General features: G+C 36.7%; 3 protein-coding genes across 3 annotated transcripts; 2 read left to right on the forward strand and 1 right to left on the reverse strand.

Annotated features, from left to right (window-relative positions):
• Positions 1-713: 713 nt before the first annotated feature.
• Positions 714-11806, reverse strand: LOC125210473. Its single transcript, XM_048110026.1, has 18 exons — positions 11632-11806; positions 11509-11546; positions 10477-10662; positions 10189-10376; positions 9026-9982; positions 8863-8940; positions 8357-8452; positions 6665-6700; positions 5757-5928; positions 5469-5653; positions 4380-5264; positions 4182-4259; positions 3491-3800; positions 3207-3406; positions 2552-2628; positions 2284-2385; positions 1860-2043; positions 714-933 (listed from the first exon to the last, which is right to left on the reverse strand). The coding sequence occupies exons 3-18, from the start codon at positions 10646-10648 to the stop codon at positions 844-846; spliced, it is 3810 nt and encodes a 1269-aa protein (XP_047965983.1). The 5' UTR covers positions 10649-10662; positions 11509-11546; positions 11632-11806; the 3' UTR covers positions 714-843.
• Positions 11807-13365: 1559 nt separating this feature from the next.
• Positions 13366-17140, forward strand: LOC125210332 (biotin carboxyl carrier protein of acetyl-CoA carboxylase). Its single transcript, XM_048109892.1, has 9 exons — positions 13366-13588; positions 14231-14407; positions 14528-14622; positions 15349-15402; positions 15937-16179; positions 16269-16331; positions 16433-16501; positions 16610-16655; positions 16907-17140. The coding sequence occupies exons 1-9, from the start codon at positions 13555-13557 to the stop codon at positions 16966-16968; spliced, it is 843 nt and encodes a 280-aa protein (XP_047965849.1). The 5' UTR covers positions 13366-13554; the 3' UTR covers positions 16969-17140.
• Positions 17141-18453: 1313 nt separating this feature from the next.
• Positions 18454-19413, forward strand: LOC125203065 (PRA1 family protein B3-like). The gene has a single exon (XM_048101352.1). The coding sequence runs from the start codon at positions 18538-18540 to the stop codon at positions 19165-19167; it is 630 nt and encodes a 209-aa protein (XP_047957309.1). The 5' UTR covers positions 18454-18537; the 3' UTR covers positions 19168-19413.
• The last annotated feature ends 348 nt before the right edge of the window (positions 19414-19761 follow it).

Consider the following 19761-nt stretch of genomic DNA (forward strand, 5'->3'; position numbering starts at 1 on the left):
GGTACGGACGTGAAATGACCATAACGCCCCTCGCTGGTTTCACGGGCCTGAGGAGGCATCTAGGGGTGTAAAGGTAAATTCGCAGCATTGCATAGAATTGGATTGTTGATTGATTTATTTCTGGCATGTATGGTATGTAAAGCAGAATCTTTTCCTATCTTGGGGAAGAGACAGATTCGTGATGGAAATTTTGATTATTTTGCCTGAAAAATAATTCCATATTTTGATGGTACTGCCATTTTTTTTCATTTTGATATATCTATTGAAATTAGTCTTGTTCCTAATTAAAGATGAGTTTTTATCAATTTGTTTTGTTACAACTAGTATACTTTTCCATTTTTTATGGCAGTGAATTTTGCTTAGCCAGTTTCAGTTCAACACTATCTGAACTTTAAAAAAAAAAAGATGATTGAATATTTTAACGAGAAGAGAAGATAGAGAAATTCGCTAACCTTTAGTATTAATTATGGTTTATAATAATTTTATTAAATTTCAATACATTTTCATAAATATTAGAGAGATTTCAGAAAAAAATGGTTAAATGAAGACATGCAAATTTTTCAGAATAAAGGATTATCAAAATTCTATCTTTTCTTTTCTTTTCTTTTTTTAATTATTTCATATACAACATTTATAAATTGACCAAACTACCTTATAACATTTTCACCCTAATTCTAATATTTTTCACCCAATAGTCTGACCTTGAATTACTAGTCAAGAGAAAAGATTCTTATCAGCTGAATTCATTGTTTGTAGGCTTGGCAAGCTTAAAGTGGCACTATTCATACAAAAAGTTTAGATACTAACTATACAACCAAAAAAGAAAGATGTTCACAACTTGTTTCACAAAAGATGAGCAGAAAAGAAAGATCTTTTACCAAGTGATTTCATTCTAGTCTCATGCCAACCAACATCCTCATCGTAGCATTCTACCTATTTGCCATAGCGAAGGAGGATATAGTCAGGGAAAAATTCGTATCTATAAGGATTACTTATAGTCTCTTTACAATATATAATGTGAATATATGAACAGTTACAAGTGATTTCTCCAATCACAGCACATAATGTGACTTCACAAGTTAGCAAGAGATTTCTGATACATCATGGAGACCATCCTCTATCTAAGAGTATTTTTTCTTTGTGATTTGCTTTACATATTTATTTACACTTAATTACTTGGTAGTAGTATTAGTTAGCAAATGGGATTTTTTTTCCTTTTTAAAAGATTATCAGTAATGGGACCTCATTTGCCACGTAGTGACTCGAACCCCCAAGCGAGAAACGTCTTACCAACTAAGTTGCGTTTCATCTAGCGAATAGGATTGGTTTGGAGGCCTTTATTTCAAGAGAATTCTTCATAACAAGTTGCATGTAAGTCATTTAATCGTTTGGGAAATCGTCACTAAAAAATGGTTTGGCGGGTGATTGTTTCAACACTGTGCACTCCACGAAATCTATAAAGAGTTCCGTTTTGAGGACAAGTTGGATTTTAAAGGGTCAAGCATGATGTGCATCGCGACCAGCTGACCACTAGAGTGGCAAACATAGGAGCTAGGCAGATAGGGGTTTGAACCGAGGGGATTCGAACACCCGGCTTTTAGGTACAAAGACTTAAGTCCACCACTAAACTAAAGGTCTAAAATCCCAAGCTTTATCGGCCAAAGGTCCGGGAATAAAGTTCATGTTTGAGAACTCAGATTTTTAATTTTCAAATTTACTTGGAGAACCTTAAAGTTTTGATCTTGAATAATTAGAGGAAGTTCCCGGTGCAGGTTCATTTCTATTTACCTATATTAGTTTGGTATATCATGTCTAATTAATTACCCTAAGGCCTAAGCAAATGATGCTACATAACATACCTTGTCTAAAACTTGAGTGTCCTGCAAACCACCAATAACGTATATTCTTCCCCCAAGGACGAATGAGCCAAAGCATCCCCTTGAAGCTTTCATCGGTTCCACCATCATCCACGAATCAATACGTGGATCAAAAACCTCGACACTTGATACCATTGTATCTCCATCATAACCACCTAAAGCATATCTGCGATGAAAAACTATAGCTGAGTCTAACTTATTGGATACGGGCATTGGACAAAATATTACAATCACCTAACCAAGCAAACTTGAAAGAGAGAGAAATCCAAACTAGCAAAACCTGATACATTACACAAATTAGCTTTGAGTAATAGGAAAAACAGCTAAAGCTACCGATATGATTTTTTTTTCTTCTGAAAAACAGCATGCATACCTACGAATATTTTCAAATCAAGTCATTACTTACAACTTTTCGTTGAATGCAACAAGAGAATGACACCCTCTTCTCAAGTTCATACCATTGACGTTGCTCCATGCATGTTGTCTTGGATCAAATCTTTCAACTGATCTGTTTATATAGAACATAGGCACTGTCATTAAAATCACGACATTTGACTGAATTTGCAATTTCAGTACTACTCGTGTAGCAAAAGAACAAGATAATATATATAAGTAACTAAGTAAGCCTTGAAGTGCATTATGAGAGAAACAAAAAATTGATATAATTGTTCAACCTAAGATAATCTCTTCCATCATAACCTCCAGCAACATAGAGAGCACCATTTAGATCGGCGGCGGCAGCATCAGAACGCTGCAGATAGAAACAATACAGAGTTATATTTAAAACATTAACTAAATCAATAATGATATTTTATACTCCATGTAAAGAAAAAGGACGACTGTTAACCTATATTTAGAAAGTAAAGTTACTATATAACTGTCACTCCACAAACTAAATTTTATATCATTGTATCATAGTATCATATCAACAAAATTAACATTACATGGATTCCTTGAAATATTACATTGTTTATGGATAATAAAAATAATAAAATATATTGTATGTATGGGTATGCACATTGCACACACACATATACAGAAGAGGGATATAAAAACAAAACCACTTACCACAATCTTTTCCGCAAATTAATTAATGTGTCAATATCTCTAAATAACTACTACTTCACTAAAGAAAAAGGTTAATTTTTAATCATAAAAATATACCAGTTCTAACTAATTAAATGAAGAGGCGGTTTTGCCTTTTAATTAAAATAGAATACTTTATACTTTTACCTATATAATTGTGATATGTAATTAACATAATTTAGTACTACTATTATTATTGTACAGGAGAACAAATCTAGTACTATGATAAAATCTTCAATGCACCTTTTCAAGCATGGGTTCAGTGGACAACCAACTTCCAATGTTTAGATCAAATAATTCCACCTCTGAGAAGAATTCAACTCCATTGCCACCACCGAGTGCAAATATTGTGTCATACATGGATGCTCCTGCCATAGATCCTTTTTTCCTATTCAAACTAGGCCGCTGGATCCATCGATTATTGAAGGGATTATAAGATTCAACTGCCAACAAAAGTGTTAGCCATTTCACTTTTACCATAACGAAGTTCAAATGGTATGAGTTTATTGTCAATGGGGTGTTTATACCTGTGTCGTACCACACACCATCGTGAGAACCACCAAAGACGTAAAGCTCACCATTCAACTTTGCTAGCGAGGTGTGAGATCGAATAAAGGTCATTGGGCAAAGTGATACAGCATGATCCTTGGATGGAGAATACAAACTCAAATCCGAAAGCCACGAGCATCCGTCAAATCCCCCAAAGATGAATACCTTCTCGGGTTTAAGATTTGAGGACGCACTGTCTTCTCTCTTGCAGTTATCTCTGGTAGAGGCCAACACGGTACCGAACTTACTACCACTCTTTAGTTGATCAATTTCGACTTTGGATTGGACCTATGTAGGTGACGAATTACCAGACTATCAAGAACACCAACAACACCAACAAATATGAACTGGAAAGTGAAAGCACGAGAAAGTAAAAGGTGCCACGATCAACTTTAGATGGATAATCGGAAGGCTGACTCTGACATTCTTCGCAAAGGATTAATTTACATTGCCATAAGAAGATCAAAGAAAATGATGATAGACTAATACAAGCTATGAGACCTCTGGCAAAGTATGATTGATTTATAAAATTTAGCTGTTCATAAACAAAATGGTGAATGGAAAAAGGAGAGGGAAGACAAAGATGATTGGCACAAAAGATCATGAATGCTAAGGAGCTAGTAATAAGACAACGGCAAAATGCCCCTTAAAAGTCGGGGAAGAACATACCAATTCATGCTCCAGATTCTCAATTCTCAGCCTTTGTTTCACCTGGGATAGCTTCAAGACTCCCACTTCGTGCATTAACTTTATTATAATAGCCATAAGATTCAAGATGGTGTTAATAAATGAGAAAGAAAACTATGGGCAATATGTAAATAAATGCAAACACTAAAGCTTCTTCGTTGAGCAGAAACATGCAGGTACCTTAGTGATCACATACTCAGAAGATTGTGCATCTCTTTGCACCACTGCAGATGTATCATTCTTGTCCTCTTGAAAGGATTTCTCTGTCAAGTTCAAATGACCTTGATTTCTCTCACAGCTTTCTATCATCAGTAAATCAGTTCCAGGTGTTGCTATCTCCTTGGTATCATCTCTTTCCTTAAGTTCTGAGGGTTCATATACAACCTCTTCATCAGAAAAATCATTGTTTTCTGAAGATTCCTCTGTCATATTGGGCTTATTATCACTGTCTGAATCTTCGCATTGCGAATTTTGATACTGCAAATGCTGAACCTTATGTTCACAAATCTCCTCCACACTGTTTTCTACAAAAGCACTGTCTTTCCAACTTCTCATATCACATGGATCACGGTCACCGAGGAAAGGTTCAGAGGGCAGTTTGCTCCATCCGCCAGAAGACGACGCAAACTTCCACTCATTATCCAAGAAATCTGTCATTGAAGATTTTGATTCTACTTCCTGACATTGCAAAGCTTCCTCATTCGTCACTGTGCATGAAGACGATGAAGGTTTGAACAGTTCACTCCACTTCTTCTCTGTACCAAGAGAATCTTTATAACTATCTGAGGTACATGAATCCTCCGTTTCTCCACACTTGATCTTCTCAACTGTATTCTCATATGCATCAGAGCTGGACAAATGTTCAAACTTTTCCCGAGTTACATTTAGTAGACGAGGCACCTTTTCAGGCTCTGGTGATGGCAAAAATATATTCAGCAATCTTCTATTCTGTTCATCGTCAAGCTCAAACCAGAAAAACCTGTCTGTATAATAATTACTCGCTATTATAGGCTTAAATTCTTCCTCATGTAAAGGAGGACATTTTCTCTGTTGACGGACTCGTACCTGAAAGAGAAAAGCATGCCATCTAACTAAAACAATCAACCATCTAAACTAACAATAATGAATAATGTACGAAAATGAAACAGCCAGCAACCATTTCATCATCCTCAATAATTTGGTAGGCTCACATCCCCATAATCACTCATACAACAATACCTGCATAAAGCAAGCAAGTGATTCCTAGTTTTCACTCTTTCAATTTTAAACCTGTGAAGGGTATGGTGTATTCTCAACACCCTCGATGTCAGCCCATGCTCGTGGATTAATATTCCTCTGCCCGCTGGAAACTGCCTCAAACACTCCATGAAGCTTCCGGTCGGAATAGTTAAAAAGATACAGTGTAAGGCCAGGGGTCACATTCTTCACATAGCAATGATGATGATCTGGTAGTCCTGCTCGGGATTTTTTTCAAGAATTTTCAAAAACAATTAAATCTCATCTTACGAGCATTAACCTAAAAAGAGTATAAACATGCAGGACGTGTAGAAAGTATACCAAATAAATTGTTATCTAAGCATTCCATGATTGTGTGATTTTTGCATCCAAATATGACAGCTCGTAGTTTATCCTTTGTTAAATTTCTGGCCGTTCTGCTCATATTGACTGTCCATTCGACTTGAGCTTTCTCCTTCAAAGGATACGTTCTAGTTTTTTTCCCTTTCCCCATCTACAATTACCAAGAGCTAGATATCCAAAGTCAAAATCACAAATCTCAAACCAAACATAAATTTCATGACTCCAGTTTAATCCAATTTTTAAATGACGGCATTAGAGAAATTAAATCCACGACGAAAACAGAGGAAAAATAGGAAACAGAGAATTACCAGCACTATCATGGATCCGCGAAGAAAACAAAAAAATAGAGCTCCAACTTACAATGCCTCCATCAATTAAACATTTTAAGCAAAGTGCTAATACTGCATTAGTACTGAAACTGAGATTGCAGTAACAGATCAACGTTTTACACCGTCATTCAAACAAGCAAACATACCAAAAAGAAAATTTAAAAAAGAAAAAAAGGTAGGAATATAAGGAAACTGTTACCTCAGAATTCAGGCTAACAGCTACTATCAGTGATATGTGAAAAATCTGATCAAATTAGTCATCGGAGGAATTAACAGAACGGTTACAATCCACGATGAAAACAAAGGCAAAAATGAAACAGAGAATCACCAGTTCAGCACTATCAATCATCAATCCGCGAACAAAACGAAAAAATCGAGCTCCAACTTAACATGCATCCATCGATACAACAGAGTAAGCAAACTCTACCACATACCATCACCGCATTAGTACTAAAACTGAGTTTCCGATCTAAGATCAACGTTTTCACCGTCATTCAAACAAGTAAACATACAAAAAATTTAAAAATGGAAAAACGCAGGAATAAAGGAAACGTTTACCTCAAATTTCAGGCTATAACGGCTGCGATCAGTGATCTGTGAAAAACACAACTACAAAAAGCAAAATGATTCGGAATTTTCTCAGCGCTGGAAAAGAGGAAGGTGTACGGACGCCTCAAGCTTTGGAGCTGGTGACAGTTTCATATAGTGAAGAAATGCTATAGAATGAAATATAGCCGGGTGGATGACGACAAAATGACAATTTTACCCCTAGCTAGCTGATGGCAAAATTTGAATGAAATTTCAAGGTGATATTTTTGGCAAATTTCAATCAGATAGAGATAAAGTCTGTCAAATTCTTTTACAGTAAGACTACTTTTATGGATGGGTTAATTTCTTTTGTAATTTTCTGATTCAATAATTTCTTTAATCTAATAAAAAATAAAACCCGGTTAGTTTTGATGAAAGAAATCAATCAAATGAAAAAAATAAAACCTGGTTATATTTTACTACCTCCGTTCATCAAAATTTGTCTAATTTTTCTATTTCCGTCCGTCCCCTAAAATTTGTCCCATTTCATTTTTACCATTTTTGGTAGTGGACTCCATATTCCACTAACTCATTCCTACTCAAATTTTATTATAAAACTAATATATAAAAGTAGGATCCACAATCCATTAACTTTTTCAACTCACTTTCTATTATAGAGTATTTCTTAAAACCCGTGTCGGGTCAAAGTGGGACAAATTTTAGTGGACGGAGGCAGTAACTACAAATAAACTGAAATAGTACAAAAAATTGTATAGTTACTAGTATTAAACTATGGAAAAGTATAGGATGTAAAATATTGACAAATTACCGATTTTTCCTCTGGAGAAATGGTGGAAGATTTTCAACTTATTTTCTTATAAAGATAATTTCTGGTAAATGTAATTTTTAAATGTCTGAATTTGTAGAAGACATAATCATCACGTAGTCTGGTCAATCAAATATTTGGGGTAAAGAAGCATTTTCCCTCAAATATCAATTGTGGAAATGGTAGGAATTTATACCAATGTAGTGACACGATAAGTTCAGAGTAATGTCTGTATATTTTGAGAAATATTAGTAGTATTATATTCTAAATTTAATTCACTTGTGAAATCTTATATTTTATCAGTAGTATTTCATATTCCACAGTATTCTTAATTTATTAGTATTAAATAAAATTACACATCAATAAAATTACACTTGTGAAATCGTAATACTTAAGTGGTGTTCGATTTCCAAGATAAAATAATACCAAGATACAATCTAAAACTGAGTTGTAAGATTATTTTAGTCATAGGGGGTTAGCTATAACTAATTATCCCATGATTATTCATCTAGAATTGAGTTGTGAGGTTGAATCTCATGAACCAAACACACTACAAATTTAATCTCGGATATAATCTTGCAAACCGAACACCCTTTAAGTTATATATTTCCCATAGAAAGAAAGGTCTTTAAATTCAGGGAGAAGATGAAATTCTACATAGTAGTATTTCCAAAAAAAAGAAAGTTCTTTAAATTTATTCATGGCAAATTTAATCTCGGATACAATCTTGCAAACCGAATACCCCTTAAATTATATATTTCCCATAGAAAGAAAGGTCTTTAAATTTAGAGAGAAGATGAAATTCTACACAGTAGTATTTCCCATAAAAAGGAAAGTTCTTTAAATTTATTCACGGCAAATTAGTGATTAAAGTAAAGTGGAAAGCTAGGGAGTTAATTGTTTTTCATTGAAACAGGTGAAGCACAGCCATATGTATCTTCCAGCTTTTGGCACCTCTTCTTCAATTCATCAAGTTCTTGTTTGGAATGTTCCTACACAGATTTTCAAATACCAGAGCACTCAACATTGAAATCAGAAAACCCCACATAAATCTACCAAATCATGTTATTATTATAGAAAGTGAGAAAAGAATTAGTAGTATATTGTAAACAGTCCATATGTATGTATGCTTGTGTGTATTCAAACAATTGTGCAACTTCAAACATCATTACTAGTCTCCTAGAAAGATGAGTAAAGAGAGGCAAAAAGAAAGCTCTAAAAAAGATATTTCTAACAGACCACATATGTGTATGCATCTGTGTGTGTGTATTCAAACATTTGTTCAAGTTCAAATATGAATAACAGTAAAGTCACTTATCTTCTAGAAAGATGTATAAATGGAGAGCTTTAAAAGAAGAGAATAGTTCACAAAATCACAGAGTATGGAAGAGAGAAACAGTACCAACTCCAGCTCCAGAGTCTCCGTTTTTAGATTTTGATTGAACTGGAAGGCCTTCAACTCTTTAACTTCTTCGATCACCTTCATCACATTTCACAAGATACAAGAGGAAGGTAGGGTGAGGAAATGTTTTGCTGGAACTAGAAACAGATGGAGGAGGTTATACCTTAGTGATCATAAGCAGAAAATCGGGATATTGCAGTTCTTCTTCCGACTTGTTATCTTTAACCCTCCTATCCATCAAGTTAAGCTCACGGGATGCCAAAGTGATGCTTGATCCATTGTTTGCTTTGCTATCTTCTTCAGGCTCCTCAGGTTGCACGGGATCACCCCATCCATCGAAAAGAGTCGTATGCTCGCTGGTTGCCAAAGTGAGGCTTGATCCATTGTTTGCTTTGCTATCTTCTTCAGGTTCCTCAGGTTGCACAGGATCACCCCATCCATCAAAAAGAGTCATTTTCTCCGAAGATGGCATGTCTTTCGGATCAGGCATACTTGTGTCTCCATCATGCGATTGCACAATGTTTTCAGATATCTCTTCCAAATAACTGTCAACAAGATTGCTATCTTCCCAACATTCCACGACACTTGAGTCACTCTCAACATCAGCTGCAGCGTAAGGAGCTTCAGGAGGTAATTCACCCCATGTATCAGAATTCGAGGCAGACGCATCAAACCATTCTGATTCTGATTCTGATGCTGATGGACTCAACACTTTCTCAGGTTCGGAAACTTCAGCACGGTTTGCTGCTGATGAAGAAGATGAAGGCTTGAACAACTCACTCCATTTCTTCTCTGGGGAAAGAACATCTCTGTTAGTGATTGAGCCATTTGATTGCTGTTTCCCGTTTAACCTAGCCTCTGCCATTTCAAGACGTTCTCCCGAGTTCATTACAGTAGATCTGGGCGGCACATTGGTAATGTTTCTGTTCCAATCTGCATTTGATGGGCGGAAACTGTTTTCTGGCCATGGAGATGGTTTGAACAGTGCCATCAATCCTTTTGTCTGCTCTTTATCAAGCTCAAACCAAAAGAACTTCTCTGTGTAGTAATTCTTTGCGATTATAGGTTTCATTTCTTCTTCTAGCAAAGGACTGCATCTACACGTTTCACGGACCCGTACCTGAAACAGAAACATATCTTGCAATATGACTATACTTCCATATGAAGAAACCAATATCTGAGCTAGCATCTATTGATAAACATTCGAATTTAAATAACTTACTATCATTTCTCTATCCTTACTATCCTGATAAGCCCCCTTTTAAAAAACCACCCAAATCAACAACACTCTATGCATAAACAATGGAATCTCAGCTTTGTTTGTACCTGTGCAGGATATGGTGTAGTCTCAGAACCCTCACTTGCAGTGATCCACGCATTCGGATTAATATTCATCTGCCCGCACGATATTGCTTCAAATACACCGTGAAGCTTCCGGTCACTATAGTTGAAAAGAAAGAGTGTAAGGCCAGGGATGACTTTCTTCACGTATGAATAATGCGCAGCTGGCAATCCTGTTCAAGAAATTTTCAAACAACACCAAAGAGTATCACATTAAAGATAGATGCATTAACCTATAATAAACTATAAAAACATTAGACTATGAGAACACACCAAAAAGCCCTTTATCTAAGCATTCCTTCTTAGTACTGTGCTTGCATCCAAATACAATGGATCCAAGTTCGCCTTTGGTCAGATTTCTAGCAGGTGCGCCACTGTTAGCTTTCCAGGGATCGTCATACTTCTCACTCAGTGTAATCGTTGTGGTTTTTCTGCCCGCCCCCATCTAAAGAGTTCAAGCTTTAACAGAACAACGAAGATAAACATTATCAGCAAGAGGAACTAAACTATGCATAAATCACAAGACTAAGTATTGACAATACTCAAAAGTATGCACCATGAACTCGATTCAGTAAGCAATAAATTAGACCAATGATTAGACTGAATCACGAGCATCGAATCCAAAGCTCGAGAAAAAGCAGGGAATGAAAACGAACAGAGTCAGCAATAGCATCAATCAACGATGTAATTAGTAAAACCGACCTCAAACAGAAACTTCTTTCACCATACAAAGCACTGATACTACTAAAACACTCCAGCATAACTCGATTCAGCAAGCAAAGCTCGAGAAAACGCAGGGTATGAAAACGAACAGAGTCAGCAATAGCATCAATCAACGATGTAACTAGTAAAACCGACCTCAAACAGAAATTTCTTTCAACATGTACTACTAAAATACTTCAGCATAACTCGATTCAGCTGCAAAGCTCGAGAAAATGCAGGGTATGAAAACGAACAGAGTCAGCAATAGCATCAATCAACGATGTAATTAGTAAAATCGACCTCAAACAGAAATTTCTTTCAACATAAACATAGCACTGATACTACTTAAATACTCCAGCCTCACTCGATTCAGCTAGCAAAGCTTGAGAAAACGCACGGAATCAAAACGAACATAGTCAGCAATAGCATCAGCCAACGATGAAATCAGTAAAACCGACCTCAAACAGAAATTTCTTTCAACATAAACATAGCACTGATACTACTTAAATTCTCCAGCCTAACTCGATTCAGCAAGCAAAGCTTGAGAAAACGCATGGAATTAAAACGAATAGCATCAGGCAACGATGAAATCAGTAAAATTACCTCAAACAGAAATTGCTTTCAACATAAACACGATGCTACTAAAAGAAGATTGTTAGTATTGTTTCAAATTCAAAAATCTTCACTTTAGTCAAACACAAAGCGGAAAAAAGGGGAAAAACGTACCGATTTTCGCCTCGGAATTCAAACAAGCAAAAAACTGAGAAGAGTTTCACGTTTATACATGTGATTGAGGGAGAGAGCATCAAATCCAGCTTGAGATTGGACGTCGCGGATTTCTCTGAAAGGAATGGAGTGAGGAGATCAAAGTACTGCTGCTTCTCTATTAAATGTTGCAGAAGTTTTTTGCACCAAAATAAGAAAAGAAAAAATGTTGCAGAAGCTCTGTGCCAACATGCCGGAAAGGTGGTGGTTTTGGTTGAAATGCCGATATTATCCCTGTTACAATAGAGGACAAAATTAGTTTGAAATTTTTGGATATTCCCTTTTTTTCTTTTCTTTTTTGATTTTATCTTAGGGAATATAGTAAAATATTTCAATTTTTAGTTAGTAGTAGTTGATGGTAAATTTTTTGGCTTCAATTATTGGTAATATAGTTAATTATTTTACTCCCTCCGTCCCCCATTAGGAGTAGCACTTAGACCGGACACGGGTTTTAAGAAATGTAAAGAAAAGTTGATTGAAAAGGTTTAGTGGAATGTGAGACCCATTTTTTTATATTGGTTTTATAATAAAATGAGAGTGAAATGAGTTAGTGGAATGTGGGACCTACTTACCATTTATGGTAAAAATGAAGTGTTACTCTTAATTGGGGACGGACTAAAATGGAAATTAGTAACTCTTATTCGGGAACGGAGGGAGTATATTTTAATCATTTGTATTTTGTAATGTAAATTGTTAGAAATACTATAAATTTACTAGTGGAACACGAACGAGAAATGTAAGTGCTTTTTTCCCTTATTTACTACTCCTACATACTCTTTCCGTAATCAATCATTTGTATTTGTATTTGTATAAAAAGAATACTATAAATATAAAATTTTGTTCTCTAATTTTGACTTAACTCCAATACTCCTAAGTTATTTAACGTCTTTTAGGATCCATCAAACTAATTATTGATACAATCAAAACAAAGAGTGAAATTTCAAGGGGCGAATTCGAATCGTATTATTTTGAGTCGTCGACTCTATATCTCGATGCCACGAAGAAGTCCAAGGTTGGTGTCTTGGTGGATGAAACTATGCTCATCTTCACATAAAACATCATGATTTTAGAGGAAATACAAAGGCATACGCTATATAGACGCCCCTTAGCAGGTAACTCACATGGTTCGAGGGCATTATGATAGAGTCAACCTCAAAATGTTCAAGTTCTACATTATGCGAAACACAATACGAAGAGAAAATAAAAACAGTTCATGAATTGGATGCCCACCTACATGAACGAAAATAGTCTTTAAAGTACGTAAAGACTTGGGAAAGGGTTCGCCATATAGTGTGTAGACAACAAATCGACTGAACTAAAGAGAACAAAACCAACATTCAACGACCAATTCAGCACAAGCAGAAAGGTCGACTCTATTAGTATAAGCTAGGACTCGAGTATGAGCCATCTCATTGGATAAAATACAGTAAAATACAAGACAACACAAAAACATCAGCCAATAACAATAAAATAAACGAAATAACACTACATTTGACTATTTGAGTTAATGTCTTTTATATGCTTATATGCTAAACATTATTTTAAATAATCGAGGAACATACTCCTAGAAAAAAATTATACTTTCCAAAATAATTGCAATATTTTTATTAAATTATTAGCAATTTATTGATTTTATTTTTATCCAAATTAATCACTCCTTTAACAAAATTGATACATAGAAAATACAGGAGGATCTAAGCGGGTGGAGAAACTGAAGAAAGGGGCGGAAATTTCGAGGTATAAACAACTCACCCTCTCCCATTACTCACCGCTCTCTACCCACCAAGCTCACATTGCAATCCTCGACGCCTTCTCACTTCTCACACCGACAAAATCAGCTCCGATTTCCTGCTGGATCTCTGCGGTTATTGCCAGCTGAGCACCATGGAGTCCGCCGCCGCTCTCCGCTCTTTCGATTGTACGGCGCATTCTCTTAATCTCGCGTTGGTGTGGTTGAATTTGTGGTTTTGGATATGTATGCATTTGTGCGTTTGATTGTTTAGTTCGCGTGATCTGAAAAATCGTGTGAACTTATGCATTGCGCTGAACTGCTGAAGATTAGCTCTGCGTTAATGATCTATTTGTTTGAAATTGCTGTTTATGTTTAGTGCACATTGTGTTAGTTGAAGATCAGCTCGTGCTGTGATTGGAACGTAGGGCTTTGTTTATGTTTTTAGCTGTAAATTTTTGTATGGTGTTAGTGAGCTGGGAAGTGCTGTAGTTTCGTTTGTTACTGTGAGCTGAGATGCAAGGAGATGTGAATCTGGAAATGATAAGTATGGGTAACATTTAGTGGATTTCACTCATGTGGACAACCTAAGAATATTTGGCACCTGAATAGGTTTAGTTAATAGTAGTACAAATTTGGAAGAGGAAAGAATTAAGTAACATGTTTTTAAGTTTCTGTGGATGCACCTCTTCTTGTCAATCTAATCTCGTTTTTACTCACTTCTCTTAAATGCTTATTACAGCATTTTACTCATATTCTTGATATCTAATTCTAGCACTTTTTGTTTATGTGGTCATAAACAACTATTATACTAAACTTCTAGTATTTCAGATGCAGTTGGAACAAATTCCCACATTAAGTCTGTTCTTCAAAGACCTGGCATTGCTGCATTCTGTGACCTAAGCAAATTGCCTGCTTATGGTGGAAGGAATCTTTCATCTAGAAAAAGACACGCGGCACTACTTGTTTCATGTGCAAAGACCTCGGAAGCTACTATTTCAGCCAAAGGTGGGTTGTCTTTATTCTCTAGTGCTATCGAGAAACAGCAAATGATTTATTGAGTATGTAATGAATTTCGTCCCTATATTATTAAAGTTTAAAAGCATATCATGTCTACTCCCACTTCAGGTGATCGTAATGGAGCTGTTCTATCAGATAAAAAATCGAATGGCGCAGTAGAGAAAAAGACACCAATAACTGCAACTTTTCCCACTGGTTTTGAGGTGTTATTTCGGATCTCGTCTTGGTTCATTCATATTCTTCTCTCAAAATGTTTTATTTGTCAATGCAGAACCAATCATATATCCAGTAGATTTAGTAACTTTTCCTGCAGACCTCCCTCATTCTTTGTTATTCAAATTGGTTTATAGTTTGGTCATTGTGTTTCCTTAAACAAGAGAAGTGTTTGAGATACAGCCACTTTTTGCTCACGAACCTATGACTCTGTGATTGACAATCATAGATTCATAGAAGTACTCGATATTGATGCACTTTAATTAGCTACAGCTGTTAAAAACATATTGTGTGCCCAGGTGATCATTATTTATTAATGTCACGCAGTTAGGTGTTGAAGACGAGAGAACTGATTTGCAATTTTATAGTTGCTTTAATGTGGTAAATCGGAATGGAGCTTTTTATGATTGTTGATAAAGCATTAGAACTTTTATGGTTTCCAACAGCTGATGTAAACTAGAATATGCCATATTATTCGATGTAGTTTATCAATCAATTAGCACTCCACAAAGATGTACTCCCTTTAGCTGTGATTCTCATTCACCACATTCACCATCCATGAAATCCCTGAATGTCATGTAAAGTGTTTTCTTGGATTTAGCAGGTGGTTGTGAATTTCTTGCTTCTGTTGTTCTTTTGCATATCACAAGTTTAAGCTATTGTCTAGGATTACTGTTCTATTTACTTAAAAAATGTTAATGTATGTTCTTTTTCAGACCCTGCTGACAGAAGTTTGCGATGAGACAAAGATCGCTGAGCTGAAAGTCAAGGTAGATAATCTTTCTATATAAGCTGGCAATTTATTCATTACTATTACTACCCATGACTTCTCTTACTGAACTAGCATATTCTATCATTTTCTGAAAGCTTGTGACTCATTTCAAATTTAGTGTGAGCAGATGTATTTAGATGCTAGATCTCGATAGATATCTCTGTTTTATCATAACCCCCTTTACACTTCAATCTAATTAAATTTTTTTACCTCTCAGTCTTAAATTAGATTTCAGTCCATCTGCTTTCATTTTGTATATTTCGATTGAGCAAATTCAGTATTAACTTTAAAAAAGAAACAAGGCATCAATTAATTGGAATAAAAGAATTCCAACAACCAGAGAGCTACATCATGTTCTTAGAAGGTGGAACAGGATTATTTTCATGATATAACATTATAACTTAAGAGAACTAAATTTAGTCATAAATAGAGTGATATAACTTGCAAAATATATATGTTGACTGCTTTTGATTGCACTGATCCATGCTTTGACGTTATTTTTCTATGGATTTCTCCCACCATGATATAACAGTTAGGAGCCTTGGAGATCCACATGAAGCGGAATATTGATGGCCCGGCAATCCCAGCACCTGTTGTTCCTCATGCAACAGAATCTCCGGTTCCAAGTAAACCTGCTGTTCCTCCTCCATCACCATCTAAGGCTTCTGCAGAAAAAGCAAGTTCATTTACAAATGTCTCTGCTGAGAAGGCTGCTAAATTGGCAGCCCTGGATGCTTCTGGATCCAGTGGGTATGTTATAGTATCATCACCCACGGTATGTATTGTGTGACCTTCGAATAGCGGTTGCTAATATCTACAATTTAGAAACAAAGTTCCATAGCTCTCCTCTCCTGTCCATGATAGGTCGGTTCATTCAGAAGAGCCAGGACTCTCAAAGGAAAGAAGCAGCCACCTGCCTGTAAAGAGGTACTTACCTTGCAAGACACCTCTTACGCCGTTTTCTTAGTATTCATGTATTCAGATAATGATACCACGCCCATTTCTTCTTGCTCTTTTGGCTACCGTAGGGTGATCTGATCAAGGAGGGACAAGTGATAGGCTTCTTGGATCAGTTTGGCTCCGAACTCCCTGTCAAAGTGAGTCTTACTTTCACCCTGTCATATTTATGATCTGCTGGAGCCTTAGACTCTTTTCTAATGATTTTCCATCTTCTTTCATGATCATATGGGATAATCGTGAAACAGTCGGATGTGGCTGGAGAAGTCCTAAAGCTCCTTTTCAGTGATGGAGGTATGAACACCTCTGTTTCTTACTTTAGTAAAATTCTTCATTATGTAGTTATATATAGCTTTAAATAGGCAGTAAACACTAAACCAAAACCAAATAGAGGAGAGAAAACTAATTCATCAACAACATACGGCATCGCATGTTTCTTTCTCTCCATAAATTCATATTAGGTGGCGCTATTCACTCTATTTGCTATTTGGTCATTTGATATAACTGCTTAGTGCTGATATAGTTATATCTGAACCTGTTTCCAGAAGCCGTTGGTTACGGAGATCCACTCGTCGCTGTATTGCCATCTTTCCGTGGTAACAAGTAATGCCGCCTAAAATGGCCGCCAACACATTCACCGAAGCATTGTGCTTTTGCTACGCCTTTGCAAAATCTCGAGAGACAGTTCCGTTTCTTTCTTCTTTTATGTTTCGCTTGGCAGCTGTTTCTATTACTTCTGCTTTGAATTATTCTTGATAATAAGATTTTTGTTAGTTTTATTTGTAACTGCAATCGACTGTGTGTCTACTGTCTCCACTAAAACTGAAAAGATGAATTGGATTTAACTCAATGTGACTTTGAGTTTTTAAAGAGGGGGGCAAATTATGGACAAAAAGGCTGGTAATGGGTAATGGTCAAATTTTTTTTATTACTTTAAAATTGAGGTAAATAGTTTTATGATGCAAGTTCAAAGACAATCTGAAAACAATTGGTGGCTGAAAATCCTCGTTGGGCTAACACTTAAAACTGAGATGGTAAAATAGTTTTACAAAATTTCAGCACAACCTATTCATCCATACAACATGTTCTCTACCTCAAATTTGTTACTATTCCTCAACGTTTGAACATAAGCATCAACCACTCTCGACTAGGTCATCGAGAAACTAGTTTTCATGGCCTGCTTTTCAGCCCTAACGATTTTAGTTAAGCAAAAAGATACTCCACGAAGTACATTTTAAGTTACTAATGTCTAAATAAGTAGTACTCCCCCCGTTCCATAAAAATTAGGCCATATTTTCTTTTTCGTTCGTCTCATACAAATAGTCCATATCCATTTATGCCAACACTTTTCGTCTTTTCCCCTTCTCTTTTACTTTATCCTTTATGGGTCCCACCATCCACTACACAATTTCAACTACTTTTTCTATCTCCTACTTTACCAAATTACATATTAAAACCCGTGCTAACCCTAAATGGCCTATTTCTATGGGACGGAGGGAGTATATCAGACTTAGATTTTGTCAATTTTGTTTTAATTATAATATAAGATGTTCTTAATTAATACTCCCTCCGTTCCATAGTAATAGGGACGTTTTTCTATTTCCGTCCGTTCCATAGTAATAGAGTCATTTCCCTTTTTAGTAAAAGTCAACACATTTTTCCACACCTACTTTACCCTCTCTTACTTTTTTCCTACTATCTTAATCTCTCTACCCTTTTCATTTTCCACTTTATTCTCTCTTTACTTAACTCACCTAACACAATTTTTCTTAATCTCCGTGCCGAAAAGTTTTGCCTCCGTTACTATGGAACAGAGGGAGTACAAATTTGATATATTAGGAAATTATTATTTGAAATAAATTCAAATAATATATTTTATAAAACAAGATATTCTTAACTCAAGATATTCAATTAATAGTCTTATAGTCATTCTCGACAAAATTATAAATTACGCAAATAATTCGCTAATTTCATTGTAACCGTTTAATTCAATAAAATAAAACCATTCATTTAATTTCCCAAATTCCAATTCATAGGCTAAAATATAAAAATCCAGCTTAACTGAGCTAAGATCTACTTTGACTTAAAAAGTCACACATTTTCTCTCACTCGTCTCTGAAATAAAAAACCCTCTCCGAAATTCTCTCTCTCTAAATCGGAGCAAAACCCATCCGCCATGGCCGCCGCGCCGACTCTCCCGATCTCCAACTCCTCCTCCGAATCCCAGCCCCCCATCGCCACCCCCGCCTTCCGCGCCTTCCTCTCCCGCCTCAGCACCTCCGTCCGCAGCGGCCTCGCGCAGCGCCGCCCCTGGCTGGAGCTCGTCGACCGCTCCGCCTTCAACCGCCCCGACACCATCGCCGAGGCCGCCTCCCGCATCCGCAAAAACTTCAACTACTTCCGCGTCAACTACATTTCCCTCATCTCCCTCTCCCTCGCCTTCTCGCTCCTCTCGCACCCCTTCTCCCTCCTCGTCCTCCTCTCGCTCCTCGCCGCCTGGCTCTTCCTCTACCTCTTCCGCCCCTCCGACCAGCCGCTGGTGGTCGGCGGCCGCACCTTCTCCGATCGCGAGGTGCTAGGGATCCTCGTGGTGTCCACCATAGTCGTGGTGTTCCTCACCAGCGTCGGATCGGTGCTCATCTCCGCCTTGCTGGTCGGCCTCGCCGTGGTCTGCACGCACGGCGCGTTCCGGATGCCGGAGGATCTGTTTTTGGATGAGCAGGAGCCGATCAGCACCGGATTCATGTCGTTTCTAGGCGGCGCCGCCTCCTCCGCGGCTGTGCCAGCTGCTGCCGCGCGCGTTTGATTGGATCTGACCGGATCTGATCGGTAGTGTTACTCGATCCAGAAGGTACGCGATTGTAGTTAGGGTTCTCGAATTCAATTGGATTTTGGTTCGCCTGAATTGTATTATTTTCCCCCTCAATAGCCCTAGAGGAATTATGCTCTATTTTGGATTTAATTTTTTATTTTCTATTTATACAAGATCTTAATTGTAAGATAGTAACATTCTTCACTCTCCTGCAAATTTGATACTACCATTTCTGTGTAATTGGTTCCATTTTCGTTTACTTTATGCTCCTTATTGCTTAGAAATAATTGTTGTTTTCCTCTTTTTATGTTTAGAGAAGTGTATATGCAATTATTTGATATGCTTGATCTTGTTAGACTAGTTATGTAGAGAATTAATGTGAGAAACACTAAATCAAGCTGTTCTCGATTTACACGAAGCTGTTTTTCGTTTAAGACTGTTAAAAGTTTAAACTAGTAACGTAGAGAATTAATCGTGAGAAACACTAAATCATGTTCTTCCTGTTTTTGTCGAAGTAGTTCTTCCGTTTAAGGACTGTTAAACTAGTAATGTAGAGAATTAATCGTGAGAAACACTAAATTATGTTCT

The sequence above is a fragment of the Salvia hispanica genome, chromosome 1 (genome assembly GCF_023119035.1).
Source record: "Salvia hispanica cultivar TCC Black 2014 chromosome 1, UniMelb_Shisp_WGS_1.0, whole genome shotgun sequence".
In the NCBI taxonomy this organism is placed as follows: Eukaryota; Viridiplantae; Streptophyta; class Magnoliopsida; order Lamiales; family Lamiaceae; genus Salvia; species Salvia hispanica.

Excerpts from the sequence above, each read along its gene's own strand:
- LOC125210473 (XM_048110026.1), bottom strand. The coding sequence starts at position 10,648 with ATGGGGGCGGGCAGAAAAACCACAACGATTACACTGAGTGAGAAGTAT. Across the intron at positions 8,453-8,862 it reads AGACTCTGGAGCTGGAGTTG|GAACATTCCAAACAAGAACT; the intron begins GTACTGTTTCTC and ends AAATCTGTGTAG. Across the intron at positions 4,260-4,379 it reads CTGAGTATGTGATCACTAAG|TTAATGCACGAAGTGGGAGT; the intron begins GTACCTGCATGT and ends ATTATAATAAAG.
- LOC125210332 (XM_048109892.1), top strand. The coding sequence starts at position 13,555 with ATGGAGTCCGCCGCCGCTCTCCGCTCTTTCGATT. Across the intron at positions 15,403-15,936 it reads TCGCTGAGCTGAAAGTCAAG|TTAGGAGCCTTGGAGATCCA; the intron begins GTAGATAATCTT and ends ATGATATAACAG. Across the intron at positions 16,180-16,268 it reads TTATAGTATCATCACCCACG|GTCGGTTCATTCAGAAGAGC; the intron begins GTATGTATTGTG and ends TGTCCATGATAG.
- LOC125203065 (XM_048101352.1), top strand. The coding sequence starts at position 18,538 with ATGGCCGCCGCGCCGACTCTCCCGATCTCCAACTCCTCCTCCGAATCC.